Source organism: Heptranchias perlo, chromosome 3 (genome assembly GCF_035084215.1).
Source record: "Heptranchias perlo isolate sHepPer1 chromosome 3, sHepPer1.hap1, whole genome shotgun sequence".
NCBI classification, from domain to species: Eukaryota; Metazoa; Chordata; class Chondrichthyes; order Hexanchiformes; family Hexanchidae; genus Heptranchias; species Heptranchias perlo.
Window position 1 is genome coordinate 3,212,425 of NC_090327.1, and position 15,727 is coordinate 3,228,151.

General features: G+C 42.8%; 1 protein-coding gene across 2 annotated transcripts in view; it reads left to right on the top strand.

The window, feature by feature from the left end:
* Positions 1–15,727, top strand: part of lama3 (laminin, alpha 3) — a 440,498-nt gene that overhangs the window by 342,693 nt on the left and 82,078 nt on the right. For both annotated transcript variants that reach the window (XM_067977687.1, XM_067977691.1), the window contains exon 42: positions 13,213–13,326. In XM_067977687.1, coding sequence (XP_067833788.1) covers positions 13,213–13,326 — 114 coding nt within the window. The remainder of the gene's footprint in view (positions 1–13,212; positions 13,327–15,727) is intronic.

Genomic DNA, 15,727 nt, shown 5'->3' on the forward strand with positions numbered 1-15,727 from the left:
CCTGTTTAAAGTGATGGCAGTGCTGGGATGACATCACATTTCCCGTTATTATTACCTTAGCAACACTAGATGCAAAGAACGGCAACATGTTCCTGATGTCAGTCATTGCTGCTGCATTCAGGAGGGGATTTCAATTATTTAATGTTCCCCTAATTGATTGCAATCAATGGCAGCTCAAACTACTTGACTCCCTTAACCTCACATATTTACATCTTTCTTCACAAAAATTGACCCTTTTCTTCAGCTGGGTTGGCAACTCTGGTTGAACGTATTCCTGGAGGTTTCATCACATGACCTCCTGCTTCCAACTGCCCCGCCCAGTCAAACCCCTTCTCCTGTATTTATCACTAATAAACAAAAGTCTTCAAAGAAAATGAAAAAAACCGCACAATTGTTTTTTTAACACCCCCTGTGATTTTACTCCCGGGTTGCTTGCAGCAGTATCTTTAATTCCTGGAGACTCCAGGACATTCCTGGATGGTTGGAAACCCTATGCCCTGAGGCAGTCAGCGCTACTCCACTGCTAGACCTCTGAAGCCCAGAGGAAGCCACTCTCCCACTTCCACATGTGGGAATCCCGCTATGAGTCCGTCAAAATGATGCAAATTTGGATGGCCCTGGAAACATCTGCCGAGATCAGCAGCCAAAGCAGGTTCTTGCAAAGCCCACCCTGCCAACTTAGAATCAGAGAATCATAGAACGGTTACAGCACGGAAGGAGGTCATTCGGCCCATCGAGTCTGCGCCACCTCTATGCAAGAGCAAGCTGGCTAGTCCCACTCCCCTGCCCTCTCCCTGTAGCCCTGCAATTTTTCTCCTTTCAGGTACTTATCCAGTTCCCTTTCGAAGGCCATGATTGAATCTGCCTCCACCACCCCCTCGGGCAGTGCATTCCAGATCCTAACCACTCACTGTGTAAAAAAGTTTTTCCTCATGTCACCTTTGGTTCTTTTGCCAATCACCTTAAATCTATGTCCTCTGGTTCTTGACCCTTCCACCAATTGTAACAGTTTCTCTCTATTTACTCTGTGTAGACCACTTATTATTTTGAATACCTCTATCAAATCTCCTCGCAACCATCTCTGTTCCAAGGAGAACAACCCCAGCTTCTCTAGTCTATCCACATAACTAAAGTCCCTCATCCCTGGAATCATTCTAGTAAATCTCTTCTGCACCCTCTCTAAGGCCTTCACATCTTTCCTAAAGTGCGGTGCCCAGAACTGGACACAATACTCCAGTTGTGGCCGAACCAGTGTTTTATAAAGGATCATCATGACTTCCTTGCTTTTGTACTCTATGCCTTTATTTATAAAGCCCAGGATCCCGTATGCTTTTTTAACCACTTTCTCAACCTGCCCTGCCACTTTCAACGATTTGAGCACATAAACCCCCAGATCTCTCTGTTCCTATACCCCTTTTAGAGTTGGGCCCTCTAGTTTATATTGTCTCTCCTCGTTCTTCCTACCGAAACGTATCACTTTGCATTTTTCTACAAAGTTGCTGGTGAAGTGGAAAATCCTGGCTCTTGATTATAAAGATTATAGAAGATCATAGAATCATACAGCACAGAAGGAGGCCATTCGGCATATCGTGCCTGTGCTGCTTCTCTGAAAGAGCTATCCAATTAGTCCCACTCCCCCGTTCTTTCCCGCTAGCCATGCAAATTTTTCCTTTTTAAGTATATATCCAATTCCCTTCTACGATTGAATCTGCTTCCACCGCCCTTTCACCAGTACATTCCAGGTCATAACAACTCACTGTGAAAAGAAAATTTTCCTCATCTCCCCTCTGGTTCTTTTGCCAATTATCTTAAATCTGGTTGTTGACCCTCCTGTACTGTTTCTCCCTATCTATCCTTTCAAAACTCTTCATAATTTGATCGTTATTTTATTAAACTTTGTAAATATAATCCCCACCTCTTATAGCGGGCGTGTTGGTGCGAACACAATTTGCTCATTATACGCGGCGGCCAGTATAATGGGGTAGTGCTATGACAGGACTTTCTTTTCATCTGAGTTTGGTTTGCAGAGTTTCTCCTTGCTTTCCCTGTTATCCATTGGCATCAGCTGAGGAGGACCTTTTTTTTAAGTTCATCACTACATCTTGCATCTTCTTCAGAAATTGTTCAGCCCAGATTTGAGTTTATCCACTTGTTTCCACTTCTTTTCCATTGATAGGTTTTTCAGCCCATGGAACCGAGATTTTCATCCTGTCTGAGGATGTGTTTTAGCCAAGCTGTCTGTTTATCAGTTCTGTTCGGTAGCTCTGGGATATCCATATTCTTGACAATAATATCAATGGAGGATCTCTGGGTTGTTGGTAGAATAGCCTCTTAACTCGAAGACAGATTGTCTTATTGAGCAAAATCTTGATTCTTGCATTCAGTATACCTCAACGAGATGCGAACTAGTGAGTAAACACAGCTGCTTCTGCCTGAAATAAATGGACCTCTTAAGACATTATACAAGGCAACTTTGAAATTGAAGTTAATGCAAATGGATAATGGTTTTTGCTTATTGGCTGATATAAACGACTACCTGTTTTAAACGTGGACGTTTTAAGTGGTGGGGACTTTAAATATTTAAATATTAGAACATAGGTTTAAGTTTCTGTGACAGTGAAACAGTCTAATAGGACAATACGTCCTCAGTTACGCAAATAAATGAGAGCAGATTGTTGGTATGATTGATGATTTAGTAATATTCATTTTTTAAATTTTGATAAGAATATAACAAATATGAACAGGAGTAGGCCATACGGCCCCTTGAACCTGCTCCGCTATTCAATAAGATCATGACTGATCTTCAACCTCAACTCCACTTTCCCGCCCGATCCCCGTATCCCTTGATTCCCTTAGTGTCCAAAAATCTATCGATCTCAATCTTGAATATACTCAACGACTCAGCATCCACAGCCCTCTGGGGTAGAGAATTCCAAAGATTCACCACCCTCTGAGTGAAGAAATTTTTCCTCATCTCAGTCCTAAATGGCCGACCCCTTATCTTGAGACTATGACCCCTAGTTCTAGACTCTCCAGCCAGGGGAAACAGCCTCTCAGCATCTACCCTGTCAAGCGCTCTAAGAATTTTATACATTTCAATGATTTCACCTCATTCTTCTAAACTCCAGAGAACATAAGCCCATTTTACTCAATCTCTCCTCATAGGACAACCCTGTCATCCCAGGAATCAATCAAGTGAACCTTCGTTTCACCCCTTCTAATGTAAGTATATCTTTCCTTGGGTAAAGAGACCAAAACTGTACGCAGTACTCCAGGTGAGGTCTCACCAAAGCCTGTACAATTGCAGCAAGACCTCCTTACCCTTGTACTCCAACCCCCTTGCAATAAAGGCTAACATACCATTTGCCTTCCTAATTGCTTGCTGTTAACTTTTTGTGATTTTGATATAACTTTTTATATTTTTTTGTTTTTCACCAGCTTAAGTCAAGAGTAATTAATGTTTAGCTGAAGAATGTGTTGAGAATAAGCAATGATTGGGAATGTGATTAAAGATTAGAACACACTTGAGGGGATTGGACTACAGTACTAAACCCAAAGTGTGTGTTATAGAAAAACTCTGAACATCTTCCAAACATTGTTTAATTTTTTATAATGGGTACATTTTAATGTTTCCATTGGGGTTTTTACTATTGAGAGTTTATTTCTTCCATTACCATCATCAGTCACTGCCATTATGGCTGCCAAGTTTTTCAATGTGGCTCTGCATCAAATGTAACGTTACAATGCTACACCTGGGATATAATGGAGTCAGTCAACAGGAAGGGAGGGATTTCCTAAGAAACAGTAGACTCTCTGGAACTTTGAACATGCTGCATATATTCTAAGTAGATGATTTGCATCAACTTTGAATTCCAGCAACAATTCTGGACAGTTCTGTTGGAGACTTTTAATATTCTGATGACACATCTTTGTGTACTTATAAATGAATGGCTCTCCTGGTGAAGGCAGCTTGTAACTGAGGCTTACAGACAAGTAAGGTGTAAAGTTTGTTTCTTGTTATAAAAAGAAAGAAAGACTTGCATTTACGGAGGGGAGATGAGGAGAATTTTTTTTTTACGCGCCGCGTTGTTATGATCTGCAATGTACTGCCTGCAATGTACTGCTTGAAATGGAGAAATTTAGAGGGCTTTGGGGAAAGAGCAGGGGAGTGGTGCTAATTGGATTGCTCTTTCAAAGAGCCAGCACAGGCATGTTGAGCCGAATGGCCTGCTTTTGTGTTGTATGATTCTAACTGGATTAATGCCAGGCTGAGGTTAAGTGTGTCTGATGTTGGTGTAGCCTCTCAAACTCTGGGTGGAGCTGTAAGTAGACAGACAGTGCACTCACCTGCTGCATGTGATGTCCTTCTATTTAAGTTCCAGCCATGGCTTGCGTGTTCTGGCAATTCAGCATATTTTTCAAGACCAACTTTAACTTTCTTAAGCATCCTTCCCTTGCCCAAGTGCTACTCCATTTGTCTGTATTTTACAGGAGGTTAGACACGAAACACCAACTATTAATAAATGTTACAAAACTAATTGTGCCTTAGAAATATTGTGTTGCACACTTCAAAGCAAAAACATTTAGATGTTATGACGTGACTATGTATCATGCATATGATCATCTTGGGGTGAATTGTGTGTGTGTAAACAGGAAATAAGTACATTAGTAACAAGAGAGAGGGCAAGGTGTAAATAGGCAGGGCAGATGAATAGTCAGTATGGGTCAGCTGCACAAATGGGGTTTTAGTATAAATTGGAGTATCTGTTCGAACCTGCCATAATTATTACCTCTGTCTGGTTAGCTATCAATTCCAGTCACTCTTCCTCCTGCTTATTCCTCACTCTCTCTTAGATCTAATTCTAAATACTGGTAGTTTTACAACATGCTCTTTTTTATTATTCTTTAAAACAAATATTTTTATTCATTCTTCATGTGTCTTTCATTGTTTCTGATTCTCTCATCCATTCTTTTTCTTTCTCTTCTTGCTTTATGTCTCTTTCTGTATTTTCCGTATTCTCGCTTCTTTTGATCAGTTTCTCTTGTTTTTCTAAAGTTGATCATTCTCTTGTTCATTGTATTTGTTCATTTTGCTTACTTCAGTTTGGTCACCTCTCTTACTGTCTCTCCATTCTCATTCAGGCAAGATTGTTCATTCTTGATATGCTTGTCCTGCAACGCCTTGATTTTAAAATTCTCATCCTTGTTTTCAAATCCATCCATGGCCTCGCCCTTCCCTATCTCTGTAACCTCCTCCAGCCCTACAACCTTCCAAGATCTCTACGCTCCTCCAATTCTGGCCTCTTACTCATCCCCGATTTCCTTCGCCCCACCATTGGTGGCCGTGCCTTTAGGCTGTCTAGGCCCTAACCTCTGGAATTCCCTCCCTAAACCTCTCCGCCTCTCTACCTGTCTCTCCTCCTTTAAGACACTCCTTAAAACCTACCGCTTTGACCAAGCTTTTGATCATCTGTCCTAATATCTCCTTATGTGGCTCGGTGTCAAATTTTGTTTGATAACACTCCTGTGAAGCACCTTGGAACATTTCACTACATTAAAGGCGCTATGTAAATACAAATTGTTGTTGTTACCAGCTAGAATTGAGAAAGGCACACAGGTAAACATGGAAATCCCATGCCTCCATTGGGATGCCCTCCTAAATTTACCATAAATTGATTTTTCTCCCCTCATTTCTTGGTTAGCCGTACGTAACATGTCCAAAAATATGATGGGCTAACCAGGGCAACAAATAATATCAAGCCTTGTTTCTAGCATATCACCAGATATCATTCGAGTCAATAGAATATTGAGGTTGATATTAGAAAGATGAATAAAAAGAAGGACTTGCATTTATGTAGCACCTTTCACAAGGCCAGTGCTTTATAGCGAATGAAGTACTTTTCTGAAGTGTAGTCACTGTTGTAATGTAGAAACTGCAGCAGCCATTTTGCACACAGCAAGCTCCCACAAACAGCAATGTGACAATGACCAGATCATCTGTTTTAGTGAGGTTGGTTGAGGGATAAATGTTGGCCAGGACACCAGGGAGAATTTCCCTGCTCTTCTTCGAAATAGTGCCATGGGATCTTTTACATCCACCTGAGAGGGCAGACAGGGCCTTGGTTTTTAACGTCTCATCTGAAAGATGGCACCTCCAACACTGCAGCACTCTCTGGATGATCAGCCTGGACTTTGTGCTCTAGTCCCTGAAACATAGAAAATAGGAGCAGGAGTAGGCCATTCGGCCCATTGAGCCTGCTCTGCCATTCAATATGATCATGGCTGATCCTCTATCTCAATACTATACTCCCGCTCTCTCCCCATACCCCTTGATGCCTTTTGTGTCTAGAAATCTATCTATCTCATTCTTAAATATATTCAGTGACTTGGCCTCCACAGCTTTCTGTGGTAGAGATTTCCACAGGTTCACCACCCTCTGAGTGAAGAAATTTCTCCTCATCTCAGTCCTAAATGTCCTACCCCATATCCTGAGAATGTGACCCCTCGTTCTGGACCCCCCAGCCAGGGGAAACATCCTCCCTGCATCTAGTCTCTCTAGCCCTGTCAGAATTTTATATGTTTCAATGAGATCCCCTCTCATTCTTCTAAACTCGAGTGAATACAGGCCGAGTCGACCCAATCTCTCCTCATACGACAGTCCTGCCATCCCAGGAATCAGTCTGGTGAACCTTCACTGCATTCCCTCTATGGCAAGTATATCCTTTCTTAGGTAAGGAGACCAAAACTGCACACAATATTCCAGGTGTGGTCTCACCAAGGCCCTGTATAACTGCAGTAAGATATCCTTGCTCCTGTACTCAAATCCTCTTGCAGTGAAGGCCAACATACCATTTGCCTTCCTAACTGCTTGCTGCACCTGCATGTTTGCTTTCAGTGACTGGTGTACAAGGACACCCAGGTCCCTTTGTACATCAACATTTCCCAATCTATCACCATTTAAATAATACTCTGCCTTTCTATTTTTCCTTCCGAAGTGGATAACTTCACATTTATCCACATTATACTGCATCTGCCATGTATTTGCCCACTCACTCAACTTGTCTAAATCGCCTTGAAGCCTCTTTGCATCCTTCTCACAACTCACGATCTCACCTAGTTTTGTGTCATCAACAAACTTGTAAATATTACATTCAGTTCCCTCATCCAAATCATTGATATATATTATGAATAGCTGGAGCCCAAGCACTGATCCCTGCGGTACCCCACTAGTCACTGCCTGCCACCCCGAAAAAGACCCATTTATTTCTACACTCTATTTCCTGTCTGTTAACCAATTTTCAATCCATGCCAGTATATTACCCCCAATCCCATGTGCTTTAATTTTGCACACTAACTTCTTATATGGAACTTTATCAAAGGCCTTCTGAAAATCCAAATACACCACATCCACTGGTTCTCCCTTATCTATTCTACCAGTTACATCCTCAAAAAACTCCAGTATGTTTGTCAAACATGATTTCCCTTTCATAAATCTATGTTGACTTTGTCTAATCCTGTTGATATTTTCTAAGTGTCCTGTTATCATATCCTTTATAATAGACCCTAGCATTTTCCCTGTTTTCTCTCTCCCTCCTTTTTTTAAATAGTGGGGTTACATTTGCCACCCTTCAATCTGCAGGAACTGTTCCAGAGTCTATAGAATTTTGGATCCTAGAAGTGGGGCTTGAACCCACAACCTTCTGACTCAGAAGGTAAGAGTGCTACCTACTGAGCTACAGCTGCCACCTGAACAGGAATATATAATGATGTGCTCTTTCAGATCTCACTAAGCTAAAAATATAAAAATTAGTAGGGAATCTGTCAGAAATTAAGGAGATGTTCGAAAGCAGAAACAACAGGTAAGGGTATTTTTTTTTTATTTGTTCATCGGATGTGGGCGTCGCTGGCAAGGCCAGCATTTATTGCCTATCTCTAATTGCCCTTGAGAAGGTGGTGGTGAGCCGCCTTCTCGAACTGCTGCAGTCCGTGTGGTGACGGTTCTCCCACAGTGCTGTTACGTAGGGAGTTCCAGGATTTTGACCCAGCGACGATGAAGGAACGGTGATATATTTCCAAGTTGGGATGGTGTGTGACCTGGAGGGGTACGTGTTCCCATGTGCCTGCTGCCCTTGTCCTTCTAGGTGGTAGAGGTCGCGGGTTTGGGAGGTGCTGCCAAAGAAGCCTTGGCGAGTTCCTGCAATGCATCCTGTGGATGGTACACACTGCAGCCACGGTGCGCCGGTGGTGAAGGGAGTGACTGTTTAGGGTGATGGATGGGGTACCAATCAAGCGGGCTGCTTTGTCCTGGATGGTGTCGAGCTTCTTGAGTGTTGTTGGAGCTGCACTCATCCAGGCAAGTGGAGAGTATTCCATCACACTCCTGACTTGTGCCTTATAGATGGTGGAAAGGCTTTGGGGAGTCAGGAAGTGAGTCACTCGCCACAGAATAGCCAGCCTCTGACCTGCTCTTGTAGCCACAGTATTTATGTGGCTGGTGAAGGGATATTGAGCAAAGAAAGGCTTGTAAATGGAGTTGAGGTACAGATTCAGCCATGAATGGTCGAACTGGCTCGAGGGACTGAATGGCCTACTCCTGTTGCGATGATCCTATGCAAGGAAAGTCAAGCTAGGAACTAATAGGAGAATGAAGACTGTAATGAAAAACAGGGTTAAAAAAGAAAAAAAATTGAGAACATTTTCTGCACTAAAAGCCTTGAATTTAAAAGAATGGGTTTACTTGAAAGAAGAATCTGGTTATTTTTCTATTATCTTTCCACACACTTAAAATAATATCAATGAGGTCATTTGAGTTCTTTATCAATGTATAAACCGAATAGGTAAACAATTCTTTATGGCTTTCATTTTCTGTATCTCTGTGATGAAAACCGCTGTGGAGAAAATAAATACTCTAAGGGGAAAACAATGCATCAGCATTTTAGTTTCCCAATTAAATCGGGTTAATGTGAAATGACTGAGCGATTGTCTAGACATGTCTGAGACCAGACGTGAAAAGGGTGTGTGGCTGCCGCACCTTTCAACTAGTACCAACTGGACCTGTGTATGCGCTGTCTGATTTGTCAAAGTTGTATTGGTGATTATAGCCGTTATAAATCTTGAGTCAGAGGGAGGCAGAGTTTAAAGGTGGAGTATCAGACACCTTTGTAAGTCTGATTCAGCTTGAGTACAGGGAGTGGGTATAAAATAGACTTTCAGTGGTGAACACCCCAATTTGGAAGTATTCCTCTGTGAGACTTAAGGACCAAAAGATGCCCATGTATATAGTGTGGATGAAGAGACTTGGTGCCTTGGCTGTCTTGTTGTCGATTATCGAACCATGTTTAGCGGGGATGAGACCAAGGGATGATCCAAAGGATATACCACAGACTCCTCAAAATGTTCGCTTGAATAGCAGCAGTAACAGATTCAACTGCAGACAGGTAATACTGTGATGGGATATTGTGAAACAACTCAGGTAAACTTAACTGAGAAGAATGACAGTTTTAAAGTTTAAAAAAATCTTCAGCTTGAGCACACAAGCTTAGTTCTATTTCCAAGATAGTTTTATAATATGAAAACATGCTTCAAAGTTGTTTATTAATATCAGTTTTTTGTAGTTGTCTTTTGTGGTGTAGGTTAACATTTACTTTAATTGCTATTTGATGCTTTTTTTTAAAAGTCTGTGAACTTGAAATTTACTTGTGCTTTTCTAAGTAATGTCGTGGCTACGTTGACCAAGATCACCTAAAATTTAATAGGGGTGAAATATTAAAGAGTTATGTTTGTTCTCTCAACTGAGGAGAATTTTTTTTACTCAGCGAGTTGTTATGATCTGGAATGCACTGCCTGAAAGGGCAGTAAAAGCAGATTTGATAGTAACATTCCAAAGGGAATTGGATAAATACTTGAAATGGAAATATTTGCAGGTCTATGGGAAAAGAGCAGGGGAGTGGGACTGATTGGGTAGCTCTTTTGAAGAGCTGCATAGACACGATGGGCCGAATGGCCACCTTCTATGCTGTGTCATTCTATGATTTAGAAATACATAGATGTTACAACACAAAAACAGGTCATGTTGGCATTTAACCTCCACACGAGCAAATAGTTCTAATCACATTTACACGCCCTGTTCTCATATCCATTTATCCCCTTTGCCTTTGTTCACCTATCCAATCTAATATCGAATGTTGACACAGTTTCTGCCTTAACCACTAACCCTGAAAGTGAATTCCACAGCCTCACAATTCTGTGTAAAGGAGTTTCTCTTGCTCCCTGTTCTAAATCTCTTGTATTTAATCTTGTATCAGTGAAAGAAAAGGAAGAAAGACTTGTATTTATATCGATCTTTTCACAACCTCAGGCTGTCCCAAAGCTCTTCGCAGCCAATGGAGTAATTTTTTTGAAGTGTAGTCACTGTTCCAATATAGGGAAATATTGCAGCCAATTTGCGCACAGCAAGGTCCCACAAACAGCAATGAGATAAATGACCAGATAATCTGTTTTCATGATGTTGGTTGAGGGATAAATATCGGCTAGGACATTGGGGAGAATGCCCCTAATCTTCTTCGAATAGTGTTGTGGGATCGTTTATGTCCACCTGAGAGGGCAGACGGGGCCTCGGTTTAACATCTAATCTAAAAAAACTCCCTCAGTACTGCACTGGGAGTGTCAGCCTGGATTATGTGCTCATGTCTCTGGAGTGGGACTTGACCCCATGATCTCCTGACTCAGAAGCAAGAATACTACCCACTGAGCCAAGGCTGACATCTATGGCCTCTCATTCTAGACCCCTCACCGACTGGAAGCAGCCTGCTTCTATCTACCCTGTCCCATCCTTTCATAATTTTAAATACTTCTATCATATCGCCCATAAAGCCCCATTCTTTCAAGTCTTTCTTCGTATTTGTATTTCCTCATACCAGGCAGCATCCAAATGAATGTGTGATGCACCCTCTTTAAAGTCTCAATATCCTACATGTGTGTGAGACCTAATATCACATACAAGTACTCTAACTGAGACTTTATTAAGGTTTAATATCTAGTTTTTTTTATTCTCTTTTCTCTTTCTTTATCTTGGAAATAAATTTTAGCTTACTACATGGAATTTACAGCACAGAAATAGGCCATTCGGCCCAACAGATCCATGCCGGTGTTTATCTTCCACATGCGCCTCCTCCCCCCCCTTCTTCATCTAATCCTATCAGTATATCCTTCTATTCCTTTCTCCCTCATGTACTTATTGGGATACCCCTCAGACTTCTCTTTTCTAGAGAAAAGAGCCCCAGCCTGCTCAGTCTTTCCTGATACTTATAACCTCTGAGTTCTGGTATTACCCTTGTAAATCTTTATTGTACCTTCTCCAGTGCCTCTATATACTTTTTGTATTTTAAAAAAAATATTCATTCATGATATGTGGGTGTCATTGGCAAGGCCAGCATTTATTGCCCATCCCTATTTGCCCTTGAGAAGGTGGTGGTGAGCCGCCTTCTTGAACCGCTGCAGTCCGTGTGGTAAAGGTTCTCCCACAGTGCTGTTAGGAAGGGAGTTCCAGGATTTTGACCCAGCGACAATGAAGGAACAGCGATATATTTCCAAGTCAGGATGGTGTGTGACTTGGAGGGGAACATGCAGGTGTTCCCACGCGCCTGCTGCCCTTGTTCTTCCAGGTGGTAGAGGTCGCGGGTTTGGGAGGTGCTGTCGAAGAAGCCTTGGCGAGTTGCTGCAGTGCATCCTGTGGATGGTGCACACTGCAGCCACAGTGCGCCGGTGGTGAAGGGAGTGAATGTTTAGGGTGGTGGATGGGGTGCCAATCAAGCGGGCTGTTTTGTCCTGGATGGTGTCGAGCTTCTTGAGTGTTGTTGGTAGTTGTACTCATCCAGGCAAGTGGAGAGTATTCCATCACACTCCTGACTTGTGCCTTGTAGATTTTAGAAAGGCTTTGGGGAGACAGGGGGTGAGTCACTCGCCACAGAATACCCAGCCTCTGACCTGCTCTTGTAGCCACAGTATTTATGTGGATGGCCCAGTTAGGTTTCTGGTCAATGGTGACCCCCAGGATGTTGATGGTGGGGGATTCGGTGATAGTAATGCTGTTGAATGTCAAGGCATTTAGACTCTCTCTTGTTGGAGATGGTCATTGCCTGGCACTTGTCTGGCGCGAATGTTACTTGCCACTTATCAGCCCAAGCCTGGATGAGGTCCCGGTCTTGCTGCATGCGGGCTCGGACTGCTTCATTATTTGAGGGGTTGCGAAAGGAACTGAACACTGTGCAGTCATCAGCGAACATCCCCATTTCTGACCTTATGATGGAGGGAAGGTCATTGATGAAGCAGCTGAAGATGTTTGGGCCTAGGACACTGCCCTGAGGAACTCCTGCAACAATGTCCTGGGGTAGAGATGATTGGCCTCCAACAACCACTACCATCTTCCTTTGTGCTAGATATGACTCGAACCACTGGAGAGTTTTCCCCCTGATTCCCATTGACTTCAATTTTACTAGGGCTCCTTTCTTAGCCAATAGAAAGCTGTTCAATATGCTCTGATTGCTGTTTGGCGTCATCGGTCTCGATGAGGGCTGAGATTCCGTTCCAAGGAATAGGTGCAAAGAATCTAAACTATTCACAGTTTTGTTCGGTCCGATGCTGTCCAGGGTGTCCATATTCTGGGCAGATGCCATGGAATAGGCAGAGGGGAGCGACGCCTTTGGGCCAATGTTGCTCTTCACGTTGTTGCCACACTCAGTCAAATGCTGCCTTGATGTCAAGGGCAGTCACTCTCAACTCACCTCTGGAATTCAGCTTTTTTGTCCATGTTTGGACCAAGGCTGTAAGAGGTCTGGAGCCGAGTGGTCCTGGCCGAACCCAAACTGAGCATCGGTGAGCAGGTTATTGGTGAGTAAGTGCCACTTGACAGGAATGTCGACGACACCTTTGATCACTTTACTGATGATTGAGAGTAGACTGGAGACCAGAACTGTGCACAGTGCTCCAAGTGTGGCCTAACCATGGTTCTATACAAGATTAATATAACTTCTCTGATTTTCAATTCTATCCCTCTAGAAATGAACCCCAGTGCTTGGTTTGCTTTTTTTACAGCCTTGTTAACCTGCGTTGCTACTTTTAGTGATATATGTATCTGTACCCCTAGATCCCTTTGCTCCTCTACCTCAAGAGTAAATGTTGGCTCACACTTTTTTCAATGTTGATCTTTAATAGCAGTGTGACGTTGGATACTACAGGGAAAGGCAAGGCTTCTTCCTGGGCCGGTGTGTACCCTGTCGCTGTCATGGACATTCAGACCAATGTGTGGACCGATCTGGAAGATGTACCGTAAGTAACCAGGATTGCAAATGTTACACCACTGTTCAAAAAAGGGGGGAGGGATAAACCCGGCAATTACAGGCCAGTCAGCCTAACATCGGTGGTAGGGAAACGTTTAGAGACAATAATCCAGGACAAAATAAATTGGCACTTGGAAAAGTCTGGGCTAATAAATGAAAGTCAACATGGATTTGTTAAAGGCAAATCGTGTTTTACTAACTCGATTGAGTTCTTTGATGAAGTAACGGAGAGGGTTGATGAGGGTAGTGCAGTTAATGTTGTTTATATGGACTTTCAAAAGGCATTTCATAAAGTACCACATAATAGACTTGTTAGTGAAATTAAAGCCCGTGGGATAAAGGGACATTGACAGCGTGGATACAAAATTGGCTCGGGGACAGATAGCAGAGAGTAGTGGCGAACAGTTGTTTTTCAGACTGGAGGGAAGTATACAGTGGTGTTCCCCAGGATCGGTATTAGGACCACTGCTCTTTTTGATATATATTAATGACCTGGACTTGGGTATAGAGGGGATAATTTCAAAGTTTGCAGATCACACGAAACTCGGAAATGTAGTAAACAGTATGGAGGATAGTAACAGACTTCAGGAGGACAGAGACAGACTGGTGAAATGGGCAGACACATGGCAGATGAAATTTAACGCAGAGAATTGTGAAATGATGCATTTTGGTAGGAAGAATGAGGAGAAGCAATATAAACTAAATGGTACAATTTTAAAGGGTGTGCAGGAACAGAGAGACCTGGGGGTGTATGTACACAAATCTTTGAAGGTGACAGGACAAGTTGAGAAGGCTGTTAAAAAAGCAAATGGGAACCTGGGCTTTATTAATAGAGGCATAGAGCACAAAAGCAAGCTGGTTAGGCCTAAGCTGGAATATTGTGTTCAATTTTGGGCACCACACTACATCTGACTGTTTTGGGGTTTCATTGAACTGTATCTGCTGTGCTTGCATTTAATTTGTTGTTATCATAAGATGTTCAAACCTAATCCCATCATGGAGACACTTTGCTCAATGGTAAAATGTGTTCATGTGAATTATTCTTATCGTTTATCTCTCTTGAGACCAAGTACTGAGCTCCAGCATTAGGACCTGATTTCTACAGGAGTAATTCCACAGACTCAGACTCCCAACAGGAAGTCACACAATGTGGTTCAGAGTATCAGGGCTACAATGTTCTAACTCTATCTTCAACCCCTCATTCCTGCAAGCACAGCTTTCCCACTGAAAGCTTGGGATCAAGAAATCAACCCTTGTATTCAAACCTTTCGGCGTTTGGGGAAACTGGGGACATTCCCCTGCGCTTGAATGGTGAGGCCTGAGGTGCCCCCAATATTGGGCCTTGAGCCTCATTTCATTGGAGCCAGCCAGGCACGAACAGCCAGCCAGAGTAAACCAAGATTGGGCCACTGTCTAGCATCGCTGGGGCCCTCAGACTAGTGAGGGCCGGGCGTCAAGAGATAGGAGTCCGGGGAGGGGGATCGGAGGCCGGGGGTCAGGATATCAGAGGTCTGGGAGGGGAAACGGAGGCCGAGGGTCGGGAGATCAGAGGTCGAGGAGGGGGAGTGGAGGCCCGGGGAGGAGGAGTGAAGCCAGGGACTGGGAGGACGTGTACACACATTTCCAGCCATAAGTGCGGCGCCCACCACGTTGGGTAAGGACAAACAAGAGGCGTCCTCTACCCACGTCTGAAGCAGGCATTAGGCCCTTTGTATATGGGGCCTAATGCCTGCTTGAGGTCCCCTCTCCTATGGAAAAAGAGCAGGGGGAGTGGGATAGCTCTTTCAAAGAGCCAGCACAGGCACGATGGGCCAAATAGCCTCTTTCTGTGCTGTATCATTCTATGATTTTCACTGAACATTTTAAAACACATCATTATGATACACTTCTTGAATACAACATAGATTTAATTTAAAAAGTTTGTAACAAAACTGTTTCTGTAATAAATTATTTTTAACTTATGCAAACTCTTTGGCCTAAACTCCTTTCTCTACAATTTTTATTTTAGCTGGTTTTCTCTATTGGCGTAGCTAAATAGGAATGTAAACTCATCTGAAACATTGACTCACACTATGTGATTCATTGGTGGATTAAGATTTATTATACAGGGTTGGGTTAGGACTAGTTGAGGTTAAAGCAAGATATGTATGGAAAGTACAACAAAATAAAAGTATAATCTCTCATCTAATGCTCTGAGGGCTATTAAATGAGACTGTGGCACTTAATACATTCGGGTAAAGGCCATGGTACAGTGCAAGAAGGAGGTTTCCTCAGAAAAATGCTCAGTGTGTGAGCCATTTTGCAAAGAATCACTGTCAAGTAAGCCTTTAATATAAAGAAAATAAAAACTGAAGAGGGCTTATTGTGAATTTCCAGTCCTATTCAAAGTC